The 17,138-nt window shown below is 41.1% G+C and overlaps 1 protein-coding gene across 3 annotated transcripts in view; it reads left to right on the top strand.

Annotated features, from left to right (window-relative positions):
* LCLAT1 (lysocardiolipin acyltransferase 1) overlaps positions 1–16,025 on the top strand; it is a 201,650-nt gene extending 185,625 nt beyond the window's left edge. For all 3 annotated transcript variants that reach the window (XM_005212908.5, XM_002691445.6, XM_010810157.4), the window contains one exon: positions 12,003–16,025. In XM_005212908.5, coding sequence (XP_005212965.2) covers positions 12,003–12,505 — 503 coding nt within the window. In that variant the 3' untranslated portion in view covers positions 12,506–16,025. The remainder of the gene's footprint in view (positions 1–12,002) is intronic.
* Positions 16,026–17,138: the final 1,113 nt, after the last annotated feature.

Raw genomic sequence — 17,138 nt, 5'->3', positions numbered from 1 at the left:
CATGAGCTACATTGGCCTGCCTGTAAAATTAGCACCCATGCTCTTTGTCCTTAGTACATAGCAAGAAGAGCTTGCATTCTGTTCAAAATAGACTGACTAATGATATTTTACAATTTTTGAACCAAACACAAATTTTCACCAATCAGATTTGAAGCACAAAGTATAGTATATATGTACATGGATCCGCTACTGTGGTTTTTTTTATTATTATCTCATGTGTAGACTGACATTGTTACAGTTGTTTTAATCTCTTCTGTATTTGTGATTTTGCTTCGTTTGCTATCTGTGATCTGAAATATGTATGCTCTCTTTCCCCCTTAATCTCCTTCATAGAGTTTAATCTTTTATTCATCAAATACCTAGTTTTTGCATTTGTTTATTCTTTGACTATTTATTTTTGGTGAATTTTGCTAGAATGCTAAAATGTTTAGGGAAGGCATTCAAAATTTAACTATATCCCATTGATTCTCTTTTTCATTCTTGATAAAGCATTCATAATAAAAATTATAAAAAAATAGAAGTTATTTAAATGTAGTACTATGTTTCCAAAACTCAACAGTATCTGATATGCTAAAGCATTTAAACCCACATTTTAGTTAATGTCAGGTCTGTGCTTTTTATTATTAAGCAAATGCTAGTGAAAGCACTGAGAAAAGACCATAAAGATGAGAAAATTGAACATAAAGCTATGTTTTTGCTGCTGATAGAAAATCTAGAAAGTCAGAGTCTAGTAAAAAAAAATCAACTAGACTTAATTTTATGATGTTAAGATGGCTACAAATAAGATAAATATACACAAACAATTGACTTTCTGTATTCTAAACAGAGAAAAACAATAGAATGGTAAAGACTAGAAATCTCTTCAAGAAAATTGGAAATATCAAGGGAACATTACATACAAGGACGGGCACAATAAAGGACAGAAATGGCAAGGACCTAACAGAAGCAGAAGAGATTTAAGAAGAGGTGGCAAGAATACACAGAACTATACAAAAAGCATGTCAGTAACCAATATAACCATGATGGTGTGGTCGCTCACCTAGAGCCAGACATCCTGAAGTGTGAAATCAAGTGGGCCTTAGGAAGCATTACTGTAAGCAATGTAAGTAGAGGTGATGGAATTCCAGCTGAGCTATTTCAAATCCTAAAAGATGATGCTGTTAAACTGCTGCACTCAATATGCCAGCAAATTTGGAAAACTCAGCAGTGGCTGCAGGACTGGAAAAGGTCAGTTTTCATTCTAATCCCAAAGAAAGGCAATGCCAAAGAAGTGCATGAACTGAGAACTTCATGATGTACAAGCTGGATTTAGAAAAGGCAGAGGAACCAGAGATCAAATTGCCAGCATCTGCTCGATCATAAAAAAAAAAAAAGGCAAGAGAATTCCAGAAAAACATCTGCTTCATTGATGTTTTGAACTGTGTGGAACACAACAATCTGTGGGAAATTCTTAAAGAGATGGGAATACCAGACCGTCTCACCTGCCTCCTGAGGAGCCTGTGTGCAGGTCAAGAAGCAACAGTTAGAACCAGACATGGAAACAAAAAACTGATTCAAAATTGGAAAAGGAGTATGACAAGGCTGTTTGTTGTCACCCTGCTTATTTAACTTCTGTGGAGAGTACATCATGTGACATGTCCGGCTAGATGTATCACAGGCTGGAATCAAGATTGCCAGGAGAAATAGCAACAATCTCAGATATACAGATGATACCACTGTGATAGCAGAAAGTGAAGAGGAACTTAAGAGCCTCTTGATGAGGGTTAAAGAGGAGAGTGAGAAAGCTGGCTTAAAACTCAGCATTCAGAAATCTTAAGATCATGGCATCTGGTCCCACCACATAGAAGGAGAAAAAGTGGAAATAGTGACAGATTTTATTTTCTTGACCTCTAAAACCACTGCAGACTGTGACGACTGCCATGAAATTAAAAGATGCTTGTTCCTTGGAAAGTAAGCTATGACAGACTTAGACAACATATATTAAAAAGCAGAGACATCACTCTGCTGACAAGATCCATATAGTCAGAGCTACGGTTTCTCCAGCAGTCATGCATGGATGTGAGAGTTGGACTATAAAGAAAGCTGAGCACCGAAGAATTGATGCTTTTGAACTGTGGTGCTGGAAAAGATCTTGAGAGTCACCTGGACTGCAAGGAGATCCAACCAGTCAATCCTACAGGAAGTCAACCCTGAATATTCTTTGGAAGGACTGATGCTGAAACTGAAACTCCAATACTTTGGCCACCTGATGTGAAGAGCCAACTCATTGGAAAAGAACCTGATGCTGGGAAAGACTGAGGGCAGGAGGAGGGGGCAGTAGAGGATGAGATGGTTAGAGAGAGTAACCCACTCAATGGACATGAGTTTGAGCAAACTCCGGGAGATAGTGAAGGACACAGAAGTTCAGCTTGCTACAGTCCTTGGGGTCACAAAGAGTCGGACAGGACTTAATGACTGAACAACAAGCAGTGATTGCCTAAAAGCATGAAGTAGGAACATATATCCCATCCACAGTAGTCCAAAGAATTATGAAATTATTTAGGAATAAATTTTAAAGAAAGTCACAAAAGTTTTGTTAAGAAACCTGAAGTCTTGTTGGAAGATAAACTAAGATTTAAGACAATGGAAATACATTTTTCTTGAAGAAACAATATAAAAGCATCAGTTCTTTTAAAGTTCAGTTCAGTTGCTCAGTCACGTTCGACTCTTTGCAACCCCATGGACTGCAACAGGCCAGGCTTCCCTTTCCTTCAACTCCCAGAGCTTGCTCAAATTCATGTCCATTGAGTCAGTGATACCATCCAATCATCCCATCCTCTGTCATCCCCTTCTCCTCCTGCCTTCAATCTTTCTCAGCATCAGGGTCTTTTTCAATGAGTCAGTTCTTCACATCAGGTAGCCAAAGTACTGGGGTTTCAGTTTCAGCATCAGTCCTTCCCATGAATATTCAGGACTTATTTCCTTTAGGATGGACTGGTTGGATCTCCTTGCAGTCCAAGGGACTCTCAAGAGTCTTCTCCAACACCACAGCTCAAAAGCATCAATTCTGCAGCACTCAGCTTTCTTTATAGTCCAACTCTCACTTTTGAAAGAAAGACCATTTCTTTCAAAAGTATAATGTAAATATAATGCAAATGCAATTTCAGGATAAGTTGAGAGGGGGGTGGTTTTTTGTGTTAGAATTGTGTGTGTTAATTTGCTTCAGTTGTGTCCAACCCTTTGAGACCCTATGGACTGTAGCCCACCAGACTCCTCTGTCTATGGGGATTCTCCAGGAAAGAATACTGGAGTTGGTTGTCATGCCCTCCTCCAGGGGATCTTCCCAACCCAGGGATTGCATTCCTGTCTCTTAAGTCCCCTTAATTGGCAGGGTTATTTACCTGGTTGCTCTTAAATTTATATTGCAAAATAGGTGCTAGCAGGAGCCCAATACAGTGTGAAAAAGAAAGATTTGCTTTATTACATATTAAGTAACTAAGGAAAGGAGTAAACACAGCTCATTGGAGCAAAAGAGAGAAAGGAGACCGGATAGCTGTATATTTGAGAATCTTATATATGACCAAGTGGTATTTCAAAATAGTAGAAAAAAGAGTTATTTAATAAAGGATGCTAGAAAAACAAATGTCTTGAAAGAAAGTAAAGGTGGGTTATAAAATTAAATGAAAAATGTTTTTTCATCTTGTAGAAAACTACAAAGTATACAAACAGTCTAGGGGCCGGAAAGACAAAAGATAGGAATCTAAAAGCTATAACAGAAAAAAGAATGAACTTGTATAGACACAGACACCCACACATATTGAAAGCGTGCCATAAATAATAGCAACAGATAACGGATTTATAAAACTGTTTGCAACAAAGGATATAGAGTATTAATAATCCATGGTAAAGAACAAGTTTTGCGAATTGACTAGAAAAGACGTAAAGCTACATTTCATAGACAGCAACAAAATAAACCCATCAGTGACCAGGGAAGCACCAGTGTCAGATGACCAACACTGGTATAAAAGATTTAAAGCATGTATAAAGAGGTCTTACAAATCTGTAAGATAACAAATCACTGAATCCCAAAACCTATAGGGAAAACCCTAGAGTATGTACCCAGTGATACGTTGTTTTATCTAACCAAAGACATACAAATTAAAACAAAAATGACATATTTTGGCAACTTTCTAAAAGTAGCGATTGCAAGCATTAGTAGCATGAAAAAGAAAGCACCATCATACATTTCTTGTGTGTTTTTATTAAACTGACCTTTCTGGGGGTCAGTTTCCCATATGAGGGAAAAACCTATTCATATTCTTTGATACAGCAAGTTAAATTACTGGAATTTGCCGTATAAAATCTTTATTATTAGTTACAAAGATACCTGTTTAAATATTGATGTTTAATATTATGTGAAAACAAATATCTGATAAAGTAATTTTTAATGTTGTATACACATCTATAAAACGATATTTTAGAAAATTACGGTGGCATGAGTGGAAAGTACATGCAACAGTCATAAAACAGTATATACAGTATGATCTCATTTTTGAAAGTTTCTGAATCTTTTTTTGAGGCACATGTTTTATATACATGTGTGCATATGAGTGTATGTCTGTCTGTCTGTCCTCAGCAAGTGCTATACTGTTATTCATATCTCGCCTTAACGATCTTCTAATGCACCAATATTGTTGAATTATGGAAAATGTCAACAGGTTCCCATTGTACCTAGAAAATAAAACTTGTTTTGAAGTTCTGTCAGAAGATAGAGATTTGTAATTGAACAGATTCATGCATTTACACAGAAAACAAAAAGTTCAACAGATTTAGGACAAGAAAGTGAAAATATGTCTCCCTAAAATTGTAGGTAAGAGCTGAATTCCTGGATAAGCATGATTATTCACAGGGATACCATTTTTAGTGTCATCTTTCAGCTGAAGGTTGCTTTTTAAGTGCAGAATGGTTCTTTCTTAGAAAAAGAGTAGACACTAACTTCAGCTTATTAAAAACTGTAACAGCAACCTGGGACAAGAGACCAGTGATCCTAGAGCACATGTCATCAGCTTCTAATTCTAAATGCCATCAGAGGATTCAGTTTCTATGCTGAGTTTAAAATGTCCAAGAGATGAGTTATTAGGTTGGAAAAGAAAATGTATCAGGAGATAAATTGGGACCTTGATGCACTTGGCTTGATATGCTTGGACTTATTTGGAGAGCCAAGGTCAGCCCCTGAATGACTTTACTGCTCTACCGGGGAGAGGAATGGACAGAATATTAGACAGTAGACCTCAGTGTCTCTACAAGAGACTTGTCTGTCTCCCAAAGAAAGAGGAAATCTAGAGGAAAATGGAAGGTAAAGGATAGCAGCCTAAACCAAGCAGGTGCTGTCAGTGATCTTCCCACGTGGAGCAATAACAGAGTTTGAGCACACACCTGCCAAGCCCTTCTGTAGGCCTCCTGCAGTCTTGTTCCCAACTGATCTTCACAAAACCCTATGAGGGTCGCTACTGTTTTCATTTGCATTTACAGATGAGGCTTCTTGTGAACTTGCCAAGTCATAGAGCTGATAAGAGGCAGGGCTGGAAGCCTCCTGACACCACCTCTTGTTCCATATGCATCCAGTTTGTACAAGGAAAAATGAATAATGTTCCTAGGAGGGAACAGTAATGTTTTCTCTAACAAAGAAAATGGTACTGTTTGAGCCTTAATACTAGTTGGTTTTAAGTGATTCATGCATGCCCCATTATTTTGAAGCTGAAAGATTTCTTCTTTATTGGTATTTTTTGTCTAAATATATCCAAATCTGTCCATTCAAAGCTGTTCTTCAAAGTGTACTAACTAGTGTCAGTCTGTCATGCTTATTTTTAGCCATGTACTATTCAGTATCAAAGTGGCACAGTGAATGACTGCTTAGTTACTAACTCCCACTTTTATCCTGGTTTTTTTTCAGTCTAATAAAGTAGTGCACAAAACCAGTGACCTCAGCATTTTAACACAAACACATCTTAGACGACAAGCTGCTTTATTGAAAACTCTCCAATACATATAGGTAGATTTATGGATCTAGATGTAATAGAAAGTGTGTGTATAATTTTTTAAAAGCAGGCATTAAAATTAAATTCTAAATTTTTGTATATTTTGCATACATTTGATTATGGTATAGGGAAAGAAAAAACACTTCAGTTGTTATCAACTTCATTAAAGTTGTCCAACTCTTTGTGACCCCATGACTATCCAGTCCATGGAATTCTCCAGGACAGAAAACTGAAATAAGTAGCCTTTCCCTTCTCCAGCAGAGAAGGCAATGGCACCCCACTTCAGTACTCTTGCCTGGAAAATCCCACGGACGGAGGAGCCCGTTAGGCTGTAGTCCATGGGGTCGCTAGGAGTCAGACACGACTGAGCGACTTCCCTTTCACTTTTCACTTTCATGCATTGGAGAAGGAAATGGCAACCCACTCCAGTGTTCTTGCCTGGAGAATCCCAGGGACGGGGGAGCCTGGTGGGCTGCCGTCTCTGGGGTCACACAGAGTCGGACACAACTGAAGCGACTTAGCAGCTGCAGCAGCAGCCCTTCTTCAGGGGATCTTCACAACCCAGGGATCGAACCCAGGTCTCCCGCACTGCTGGCAGATTCTTTACCATCTGAGCCACCAGGGAAGCCCAAGAATACTGGAGTGGGTAGCCTATCCCTTCTCCAGCGGGTCTTCCTGGCCCAGAAATTGAATCGGGGTCATCTGCATTGCAGGCAGATTCTTTACCAGCTGAGCTATAGGAGAAACCCCATTAAAGATCACTTTGGATTAAAAAAGAAATAAAAATAACATTTCTGTTGTTCTGCCACTGAACTATATAATTGAATCTGGGCAAAATGGGATTTCTTCTCTTGGCTCTTTCATTTTAAACATACAGATGTGTAAAGACTTGGCCCTCCCCCATTCCTGGTGAGTAGAGCTCTGTGGATAATCATCGGCTCCCTTGCTATTCGGGGAGAACCGCTCTTCTGCATAGGACACTCGTGAAGTCCAGGCATGCCTTTTAAACTTCTATTGGTTAAACACAACTGAAGTATTAAGAATTCCCCCAGTCTCAGTCTGAGACTAAAAATTAAGACTTGGAATATCAAGCAAGTGCTTTTTGTGTTCTAGAGAACAAACATCTCTGGACCCAGCTGAGTGTTGTTCTTCAAACAGAATGGTTGCTTTTCAAAATTATACTGAAGTATGAAACTGTCCAGTAGACACAGCATCAGAAACAGAGCAGATCCATTTTCTAAGCCCCATGTAGGCAGAGAGCATCTAGCCCAGATGGAGCATCTAGATTTTTAATTTAAACTGTCTAAAAAGCAATAGTCTTCTAAAAATGGCTTTTACTGATGGCAACCAACCATCATGATTCACATACTAAAAAGTCTCTTGTTCTCATACCAGAAAATTTAAAGGTAGTGTAACTTCTTTGTCATTGCAGGAACTTATCTCAATCTATTATGCATTATTTTAGCTATTATAAATTGGTAAATGAAATAAAGGCACATCTCAACTTTTGACTATCCATTTCATTATTATCACTTGTATACGAACCAAGCTCTGCAAGCCTGCCCGCCCCTGGGAGGAAGATGCCTTGTCTGGTAGTAAGGACTCCCCTGGGCTAGAGGCCCCAGGGCAGGAGGTCTTGAACAAATGGTGTGAAAAGTAATCTCTTTTCTTAGCAGTATTATGTTGATAGAACTCAACATAATTAAAATAATATCTTAGTAGTATTTTAAATACTATTAAATATAAATAGCATTTAAATACTATTATAATACTATTTTAATAATGTTGAGTTCTATCATTCCACAGCTCTAAATTCCAAACAAGCAACTTATAGAAACTTCTGGAATATTGCCTTTTTGTAAGGTGATCTCCCAACACCCTCATCCAAGATTGTTGTAATTCTTTCAGAACCAAGAATTCACAGAACCAAGTTGCAAAAAGATCCAGTGGAGGAAGTTAGTCTCATTAACTGAATATAGAAGTTGTAGTGGATGCTAACATTTAAGAACTTCCCATGTGCCAGTCTTATGCAAAGAGCCTTGTGTATAAAAGTTCACTGAATTGTTTACACAGCCTCATGCAGAAGGCATGATAATTCCCTCCTATATCTTTAGATGAGAAGATAGATAGACTATAGATATTGGTAAAATATGTGTTTTTTTAAGTGCAGGGCAGTATGTTAGTTACTAAGGTTCTAAGGAGTCAAAGACATGGTCCTGCCCTTAAGATTCTTGTTTTCCTGGGACACTGGGTTCTCGTGAGCTTCTCATACTGTCCTGCAGGATGGCGGGTGAATGCCCAAATGAGCACATCAAAACATATGTCTTAAGCACTCACTGCAGGCAAGACCACTTGGCCTGAATACATACGGAAACTCTTCTTAGAACCCTTAGAATTTGAGCTGGTCATTGAATAAAGCTGAGATAAAATATTTCAGGGAAAGAGTCTGAAATATTTGAGGCAGAGCAGTGTCCTTGGCCACTTTGTGAAATAATAGTTTGAACATTTGTCTTATGTGGAAGACATGCGGTCTGTAATTGGTGTCTTCAGGGCCCAGAAGAGCAGTGCCCTGGACAGTGGTTTAAAGAAGATGCTTGAATGCAGTATTTCCCCCACTGTCCATGCTGGCATCTGTGGACTCAGTTCAGTTCAGTCCCTCAGTCGTGTCCAACTCTTTGCGACCCCATGAACCGCAGCACGCCAGGCCTCCCTGTCCATCACCAACTCCCGGAGCTTGCCCAAACTCATGTTCATTGAGTCGGTGATGCCATCCAACCATCTCATCCTCTGTCGTCCCCTTCTCCTGCCCTCAATCTTTCCCACCATCAGGGTCTTTTCAAATGAGTCAGCTCTTCGTATCAGGTGGCCAAAGTATTGGAGTTTCAGCTTCAATATCAGTCCTTCCAATGAACACCCAAGACTGATTTCCTTTACGATGGACTGGTTGGATCTCCTTGCTGTCCAAAGGACTCTCAAGAGTCTTCTCCAATACCACAGTTCAAAAGCATCAATTCTTCAGAGTTCAGCTTTCTTTATAGTCCAACTCTCACATCCATACATCACCACTGGAAAAACCATAGCCTTGACTAGATGGACCTTTGTTGACAAAGTAATGTCTCTGCTTTTTACTCAAAGCTAAATTCACATTAGAGCCCAACATGCTAACGATATGATTCAGTAACAGCCACAGCAGCTAACATTTGTTGAGCGCTTACTACATATCAGATCCTGTTTTGTGTTTTTACTTATCTCATTTATTCCTCACAACAACCCTATGAGGTAATTTATAGATCTAGGAACTAATAAATAAGCCACAGAGATTAATTCATTCACTTACTATGAAGCAGAGCTAGGATTTGAACCCAAGCAGTCTGCCTCCACAGCCCTCGTGCTCTGCACTACAATAAATCTAGAAATTTTTTCACAGAACATTTCTGTAAGTGGTACCATCTCTGTCCCCAAACTTGCTGTATTTTGAGCAGACACTTGTCTGCATGTACACACACACCTCCTACCCTACAGATTGCTAAGAGGAATGCAGAAAGGGGCATCTTCAGTTTCTTACTACTATATAGTATGTATTCTATATACTTTGCTACCAATTTGTGTTAATAAATTGGATTATGGAGTATGGTTCTGGTTGGTGGGCATCGATGAACAGGCTCTGAGGTCTGCAGGTAGAGGAGGCACTAAAACATTAAACTCACTTGTCAAGGAAAAGTTTGATCAATACAGAGCAGGGTAATCATGATTAATGTTGAATTGACAAAAGGTTGATCAATTTGTAATGCAGGTGAGGTTAACAGGTAAGACATATTATCATCTTAGTGGATGTATCGTGCTCACTGTACCAGTGAGAATTGGTCTTTGGATGCTTGACCAGACAGCCTTCCTTCCTGTGGATAGGTTCCTGCTACAGCCCACTAGGTGGGAGTCAACCAGCCTTTTCTCAAACAGTGGACACATCACCTCTTGACAGCCGTTAAAAAACATCTTCCTGTGGTTCCTCACCACAGGACCCGTTTCCCTCCTCTGAAGCTGAACAGGCCTGGCCTCTTTTTTCTCCCAGGCCATCAGGTATGAGTGCACTGGAGTTGCCTCCACCAACCTTTCATTGCCTCCTCTGCTGCCAGGTAAACAGTGCACAGCGTCCCGAAAGGACTTCCCTCCAGTTCTGAGTGTAAACCTTGTTGATACGGGTGTTCTCATTTCTTATGACATAGCTCTTAAGGGCTGAGTATTTTATAAGATAGTTCTGGAACCAGATTGAAACCTAGTCCTTTCCCTAAAGTAAATCACAGAGGAGAGGAGACTGACTGCCAACATTACAGAGAAATTGAGCACAACCTAATGGTTCAGGAGGAAGGGGAAACATGGTGATATAAGGTGGGGAATTTGCTTCATATCTTTGTTGTTCTTAAGACTGAGGTAAAATTTGGAGTGAGTGAAACTGCACAGATCTTAAATGTACCATTTCATGGAATCCAAACTCTTAATCAAGATACAGAATGTCTCTGCCCCCGCCCCCGAGAATTTCCTCATGCTCCCTTCCCACTAGTCCCCACCCCCACAGGCAACTACGGTTCTGATTTCCACCACAGGTTAATTTTGCCTACATCATAGAGTCCTGTGATGAATCAAGAGTTCACATCAAAAGTCTGTCACTGAAGATAACTTGGTACGGAAGAAAGCAACATTCAGAGATTATGCATCAACACGCTGTGTGTCCTTGGGCCAAAAACTTAACCTTCCTGGGCCTCTTACAGGATTCCACGGGTGATCCTCTTGATTCTTTAAAGATGGCACTCTGGTCACATTTCTAATCTCAGAGATCCCCTCTTCCCCCAGTCCGTTCAAGAACCCCAAACAGAAATAAACCTGGGCTCATTCCACCCCCTCCAGTTGAGCACTCTGTCAGGTCAGTCCTTCCTTGTGATTTGTTTTAACACGCCACTTCCTTCAGTCCCTACCTCCTCTTCACTTCTTGCCTTGTGATGACCAAACTACTCTTCCAACCTTTGCCCCTGGTCCTCTCCAAACTATTCTTGTTACTGCTCTCAAGCTAACCCCTGCTCAGATGAAACACTCTGGTTCCTTGTCTATTTAAAATCCTTAAGAGGTTCTCTACCACTTAAGGTGCTTCTCTGTCACCTACAGGCTTGAGTTCCCGTTCTCAAGGTTGACAGTGAGGGCCTTCACTGAACGCCTTCAGCCCTCCAGTGCTCTCTGCTGGGAGGTTCACCTGCCATGGCTCCCCTTTAGGAGACTCTGCTTGCCCATCTCCCTGATTCTGCTGTGAGCTCTGGAGTGAAATTAGGGATTGGCATTTTTTGGTTCACTTCTCCATTTCCAACACCTGGCATATGACTTTGCTGAAAACACTTAACCCCACAGTATCTAAACAATGAAATTTTTAAGGATGATGGCATACTAAATCAGGGTCTCATTCAGTCTCTGAATTCGACTTCACACTTTTTAATTTCTAGAAATTAAAAAGTCATGGAAGTTTTCAGGTGTGTCTGACCACTGTATCAACTCTGACACGGAGTTTTTCTTTCCAGTAGCCTTCGTAGTGATATTGGGTCAAAAGTAAGAAAGTTTTTTATTTGGAGAGAAGGATGTCTATTGATAGGAGATCTCTAAACAGTGAATCCTGTTGGTGGAGAAGAGCTGTGTTCTTTAATTCCTATCTCAAATCTAATTTAAGGTGCTTATTTATTTAATTCTTGAATGGCAGATTCCTATTTCTAGGAACAAAGATAATTTCTTTTTAAAGGTCTTTGTGGTAATTAACAAGCAGATAAAAAACAAAGTGACTGGTAAATATTGACGCAAGAGCCCAGGAACACAGGTATTTATAGCCCTTGTTTGTTCATCTTGGTTCACTCTGTACTGATTTTTTTTCCCCTGCCTTCAATGTGAATCAGCATTGCTGTCCAGATGGATCTTTACTCCATCTGTATTTTTATCTTTTCCAAAACCTAGGTAAGAACCTTGATGCCGTCCATGACATCACGGTGGCGTACCCTCACAACATTCCCCAGACGGAGAAGCACCTCCTCCTCGGGGACTTTCCCAAGGAGATCCACTTCCACGTCCACCGGTACCCCGTGAACACCCTCCCCAAGTCGAAGGAGGACCTCCAGCTCTGGTGCCACAAGCGGTGGGAGGAGAAAGAAGAGAGGCTGCGCTCCTTCTATCAAGGGGAGAAGAATTTTTCCTTCACGGGGCAGACGGTCGTTCCTCCTTGCAAGTCAGAGCTCAGGGTCATGGTGGTCAAATTTCTCTCCATCCTCTACTGGACCCTGTTCAGCCCCACAATGTGCCTGTTCATCTACCTGTACAGTCTTGTCCGGTGGTATTTTATCATCATCATTGTCATCTTCGTGCTGCAGGAGAGAATATTTGGTGGACTGGAGATCCTCGAACTTGCATGTTACCGCCTCTTACACAAACAGCCACATTTAAACGCAAAGAAAAATGAGTAAGATGTTTAAGGTTCAGGGCGGAAAAGCCTAGGGCGTATTTCGGAAATGTTCTAAGCCTTTGTAAATGGAGACGCATTTTTGCATGACTGTGTCAAATATTTCTTACAACCGTCATTATTTGTTAAAGATATTTTGCACTTAGTTTTGTGGAACAATATTGCTACACACACGATTTTTTTTTTTCTTTTTAAATCTCTGAATGTAATTTCAACACTGTGTAGCAGGGAGCGATGGCGGCAAAATTATCGCAGGCCGGAGTATTAGTAAACAATCATCAGGCTGTTAGCAGTCAAGGTACACACAGATCTCACAGGTCGTCCTGCTTCCTGACAAATTCCCCAGAGGCAGAGCTGATGCTCCTGAGCACCAGCCCAGATCAAGTGCTGGCACTTGACTGTGGAGGTGAGGGGCCTTCCTCCCAGCTCCCTCTCGGCGCTGTCCCTGCACCCCTTTCTATGCCAATCAAACCCTCGCATCCTTCCTTAAGACCAGAAGACAGAAACCCCTTCTCCTTAAGCCGAACAAACATTTTGATAGGAAGCCCTTCATTATTCATGAAACCTTGGCATTTAGCCTTGCACTGACCGAGACATCAGAAAACCACCGGTGCCCTTTTCTCACGCAGAAAATAAGACCTAGACGAGTCTCAGGGAGCAACCACAGGCTCTCCACTCAGAACCCTTAGTTTAAATTTTTAAAGCTCGGAGTTCAAACAATTTAGTTCTTCACTTCTGTGTACCTTTGCATATTTAGCACTTGTTTCATTACAGCTTGTTGGCAGGTGTCGCTTTTCTGCATTAACAATGGTATACATCAAAGTCACTTACCTTTTTGAGAACAGTCTGGTATTGCCGTCAGAAACTCACTTTTGAAGTTGTGTCTCGGTTGAAATATTTCTTTAAAACCTGCCACAAAAAGGAAGGTTATTGCATTTTCTACATGTGCATATGTGTCTAACCTCTGCCACTAAAAAAACAAAAACACTTGCAGACAGGGCCGTAATGGTTTAACCTAAATTATTCAACCCTTGTAGCCTTGACAAATTTTATTAAAATCAAAATGGTCACAAAAATGAATCCTTTCTTAATGATAGGGATCTCTTTTTTAGTCTCAGGCTTCCTCTTTCACTAGTAAAATTTAAGCCCACTTTTAACCAATTGTTCTCCTAAATATTCCTGTCGTTTGGAGTCAGTGGAAAATCCAGCAAGCCAACAGTACCAATCTCCTTCTGAGGCAAAAGAAAAAAAAAAAGCATGTGGTCGAGGTTTCCACTCCACTGGAGCCTTGCAATTACTTTTTAAATTTTATTTATTTATTTTGTCCTAATGGGAATGCTGGTCAGAGTAGCAGAAAAGATGGGGCAATTAAAAGTCTTGTGCTGAACCAGCCTCAAACACTCTTTCTGGCTTGGTTTACTCTTGGCACAAGTGCTTTCTCCTTAATGACGTCTTATTTTGCTGGACGGTGATTTCCATCCAGTGAACAGCAGACACAGGCATCGCCAGGAAAGGCAAGCATGCTGTGAGCTGGACTTACCAGGCAGACTCTTCCGGAAGGTCCTGGTTGAGCAGCCCTCTGTCAGCACACCACCCTCACTTGGAGAGTTCTAACTTGTGCCTCTAAGGAAGGCCCAGCCTATTTAACTCCTCCCCCAAGGCTGTTTTCCCTACTGCTGGGGCTTCTGATTTGTTACTACCCACATCTGCTCCAGACCCAGCTCTTCAGTGGTTTTTAAGGTGGTTAGTTTTTTAAACCTTCTCTCCCAACCCCCAGTAAAAGAAGTTTTTAATTTAGGTCTTTCTCAGACTTCTTCTGGCTATATTTGGAAACAAGAAATAGTTTAGCAATCAGGATTGCCTTTGTCCTGGGTGAGAGAGAGAGGCCGCACTTTCTACCCTACAGGTGTTTGTAATGTAGGCGGTTAACCCTTCCTCCAAGCTTCTCATGGCTCCTCTGGCTTTAATGGCAGGTCCTCTTTAACCCTCTGAGACCTGTAAAGGGGGAACTCTTCCTTTTTAAAACATGATTTCTTTTGGTCTTAAAAAAAATACAAACATATTTTATGATAAAATGCAAGCTCCTTTTTTAGTGCCCAGAACTCATAAGCCCAGAAACTGAGACCTTGTACTTGCTCTAAGACTTAGAAATGGTAACTTTAAAAAGAAAAAAGTTGCCTTTTGGGGTGTTTTTTCTGTGTGTTTGGGAGGGTGTGTTTTGTTTGTGTTTTTTAGGGGGGGGCGGGGAGGGGGTTGCAATAAGGCTTCTTTTAAAATTGTAATTATTTGTTTTCCTACCCAACTTTTTCTTCTCTTCTTTAAAGAAATATATGGTCCATGGTTTGGACTCTAAAACGGATAGCAAGTAGAGATTAGTAGTATTGTCAAGTAGAGGTTAATGCAGCTTCGGTCCTGCTTGGCCCAGGAAGGAGCCCCTCCCCACCTGCCACCCTCACTCTGGACTCAGCAGCCCCTTGTCTGGCTGCATATGGGCCCTCGCCTTCATCTTAAAGCCCTTTCAGTCCATCAAAAGTAAACTCAGTGGAGTTTGAAATATTTACAGTGCTGTGTGTCCACTTGTCACATCGTTCCCATTCGGAAACGTTTTCAATACAGCGAGTGTGCTTTATTACACTTAAAATAGGAACCTACAAGGAAGGGCACTGATGAGGCTGCAAGTTTTCCCACCAGGCCTCTCTGATGAAACAAGCCAAAGGAATTGTAAAATTCAGGGGAAGAACATGGTGGAAGACCGAAAGAAAAATAAACGTCAGAGCCCATAATTTAAAACTCTTGGTAAAATCCTCTCCTTGTTTGTCATGCTACTAAAACACAGTCCTGTTGAGTCACTTTGAAATGAGTTACGTCCACAGCCCCAGGTCAGACGTTGTTGACCGTCGGCAGCCGAGACTCCAGGGAGACGTTCCCATCTCACCCGGACTTCAAGCGCCTGGCCCTGCTGCCCTTGTGCACTTTTATAACAGAGACTAATGGTGGGAGCCTGTTGGTATTAAATTGTTTACATTTCTTTATATAAATAATGTGCTTTCAGTGCCTTAGTTACAGGTCCCTTTCTTTTTCCTGTTCCAAGAATCCTGCAGTGTGTCTCTTAGGTAAAAGTCTCTTTGCTATTCACTGGGAGAAACATGGTTTATAGAACACTGGTCCCTGTGGGCAGTACTACTTTATGATGACATCTGGAAAAGAGAACTTGATGCTGAGGGCAGCGGTTGCCTCAGGGCTGTGATTTATGTCGTAGAAAACAAAGATGCTCTTGTCACATGATGAGCTTCAGATTAGATATGGCCCTAAAGTTGTCTTATGCCGACCTTATATTCTTATTTCAGAAGAGAAATCTTGGTTTTGGTAATTCACTTTTTTAAAAAAGATCATTATGTGCAAAACACTAGGTTTTAAAAATAACTCACAGAATGGCCTTAGTTTTCAATGTTCACTGGTATGTTTGTGAGTTGTGGTCTCTAGTATCCATCCCAGAATAAAGTGGAATGAATTCAAAGCGTTTACATGTGTGTTGGACTTCTCTTCGTACAGGGATGACTGACTGGGTGCCATGTCGTTACAGGCTCACCGTGTGTCCTGTTGGGGAAGAGCTGATCAGTTAGGACTCTCTTTCACAGATGTTTGAAACAAAATGCCAGAGCAAAAAGGGGATATAATGCTTTCATTCTTGAAAAAGTCCAGGGGCCACAGCCGAATTCAGGGCTTAGTGAACATCCTCAGAACATTCTCTTCCTCCATCTCTCAGTTCAGCCTGAAGGGAATGTGGTCATTCCACAAGAATAGGGGTCAATGGGAAATATCCACCTCAGCAGCTGTAAGAGGCAAGTGGGACTCTACTCATTGCTCCTCCACTGTCAGGGAATCTGGAACTAGGAAGGCAAACCTTTTACCAAAGCCTGACAAGTGCATAAAAACATACTTGGCCAACAGACACAAAAGTTGTGGGACTTAAGGGTAGCAGAATATGCCCACCTCAATACAGGCATATAGGAGTTCAGGGCATGCTACCTCAAATAGACCACGTTGGTATGTTGATTATTTTCAGTTGTAGGAACTTGAAAAATAGCAAATACAGGGAAGGGCTGTCTCTGAACTCCCCTTTTCTACCTAAAGAGATCCTCCGAAAGGAACTCAGTCTCCATAAATGCCCTCCCTGGCAGTTTGATCAAACTGACTGACTTGTCACAGGAGAGGAGAGAACACACCCACACACTTTGTCACAAAAGGCCACACTCCCAACCCCCCACCCCCCACCACCCCCATCCATTCCAAGGTCCCATTCATCTTTCCTGATCACCATTCACTCTCCCCTTTCAATTAAGTGGTATTTCAGCCTGAATTCTAAGCCACCTCAGGGAGTTAGTTACTCAGTTTTCCCTGGGTATCTCCATGAATACAGGAGGGATGATACATGCTAATCAGTTTTTTATTATTCTCCGCTTGTTAATCTGTCTTATATTTCAAGAACCCAGAAGGATAGAAGGAAAATTATTTCCTTTCCCTGCAGAACCTGAGCTCTGCAGTGCCCCACTCTGTCTTCGGATCTTCCAATGAGCATCTGCTTGAAAGATTGACTCTGAGGGGAGCTCCTATCGCCATTCTCTGGGAAAGGGGTG

Source organism: Bos taurus, chromosome 11 (assembly GCF_002263795.3).
Source record: "Bos taurus isolate L1 Dominette 01449 registration number 42190680 breed Hereford chromosome 11, ARS-UCD2.0, whole genome shotgun sequence".
Taxonomy (NCBI): Eukaryota; Metazoa; Chordata; class Mammalia; order Artiodactyla; family Bovidae; genus Bos; species Bos taurus.
This window is presented reverse-complemented; position numbering and strand designations above follow the sequence as displayed.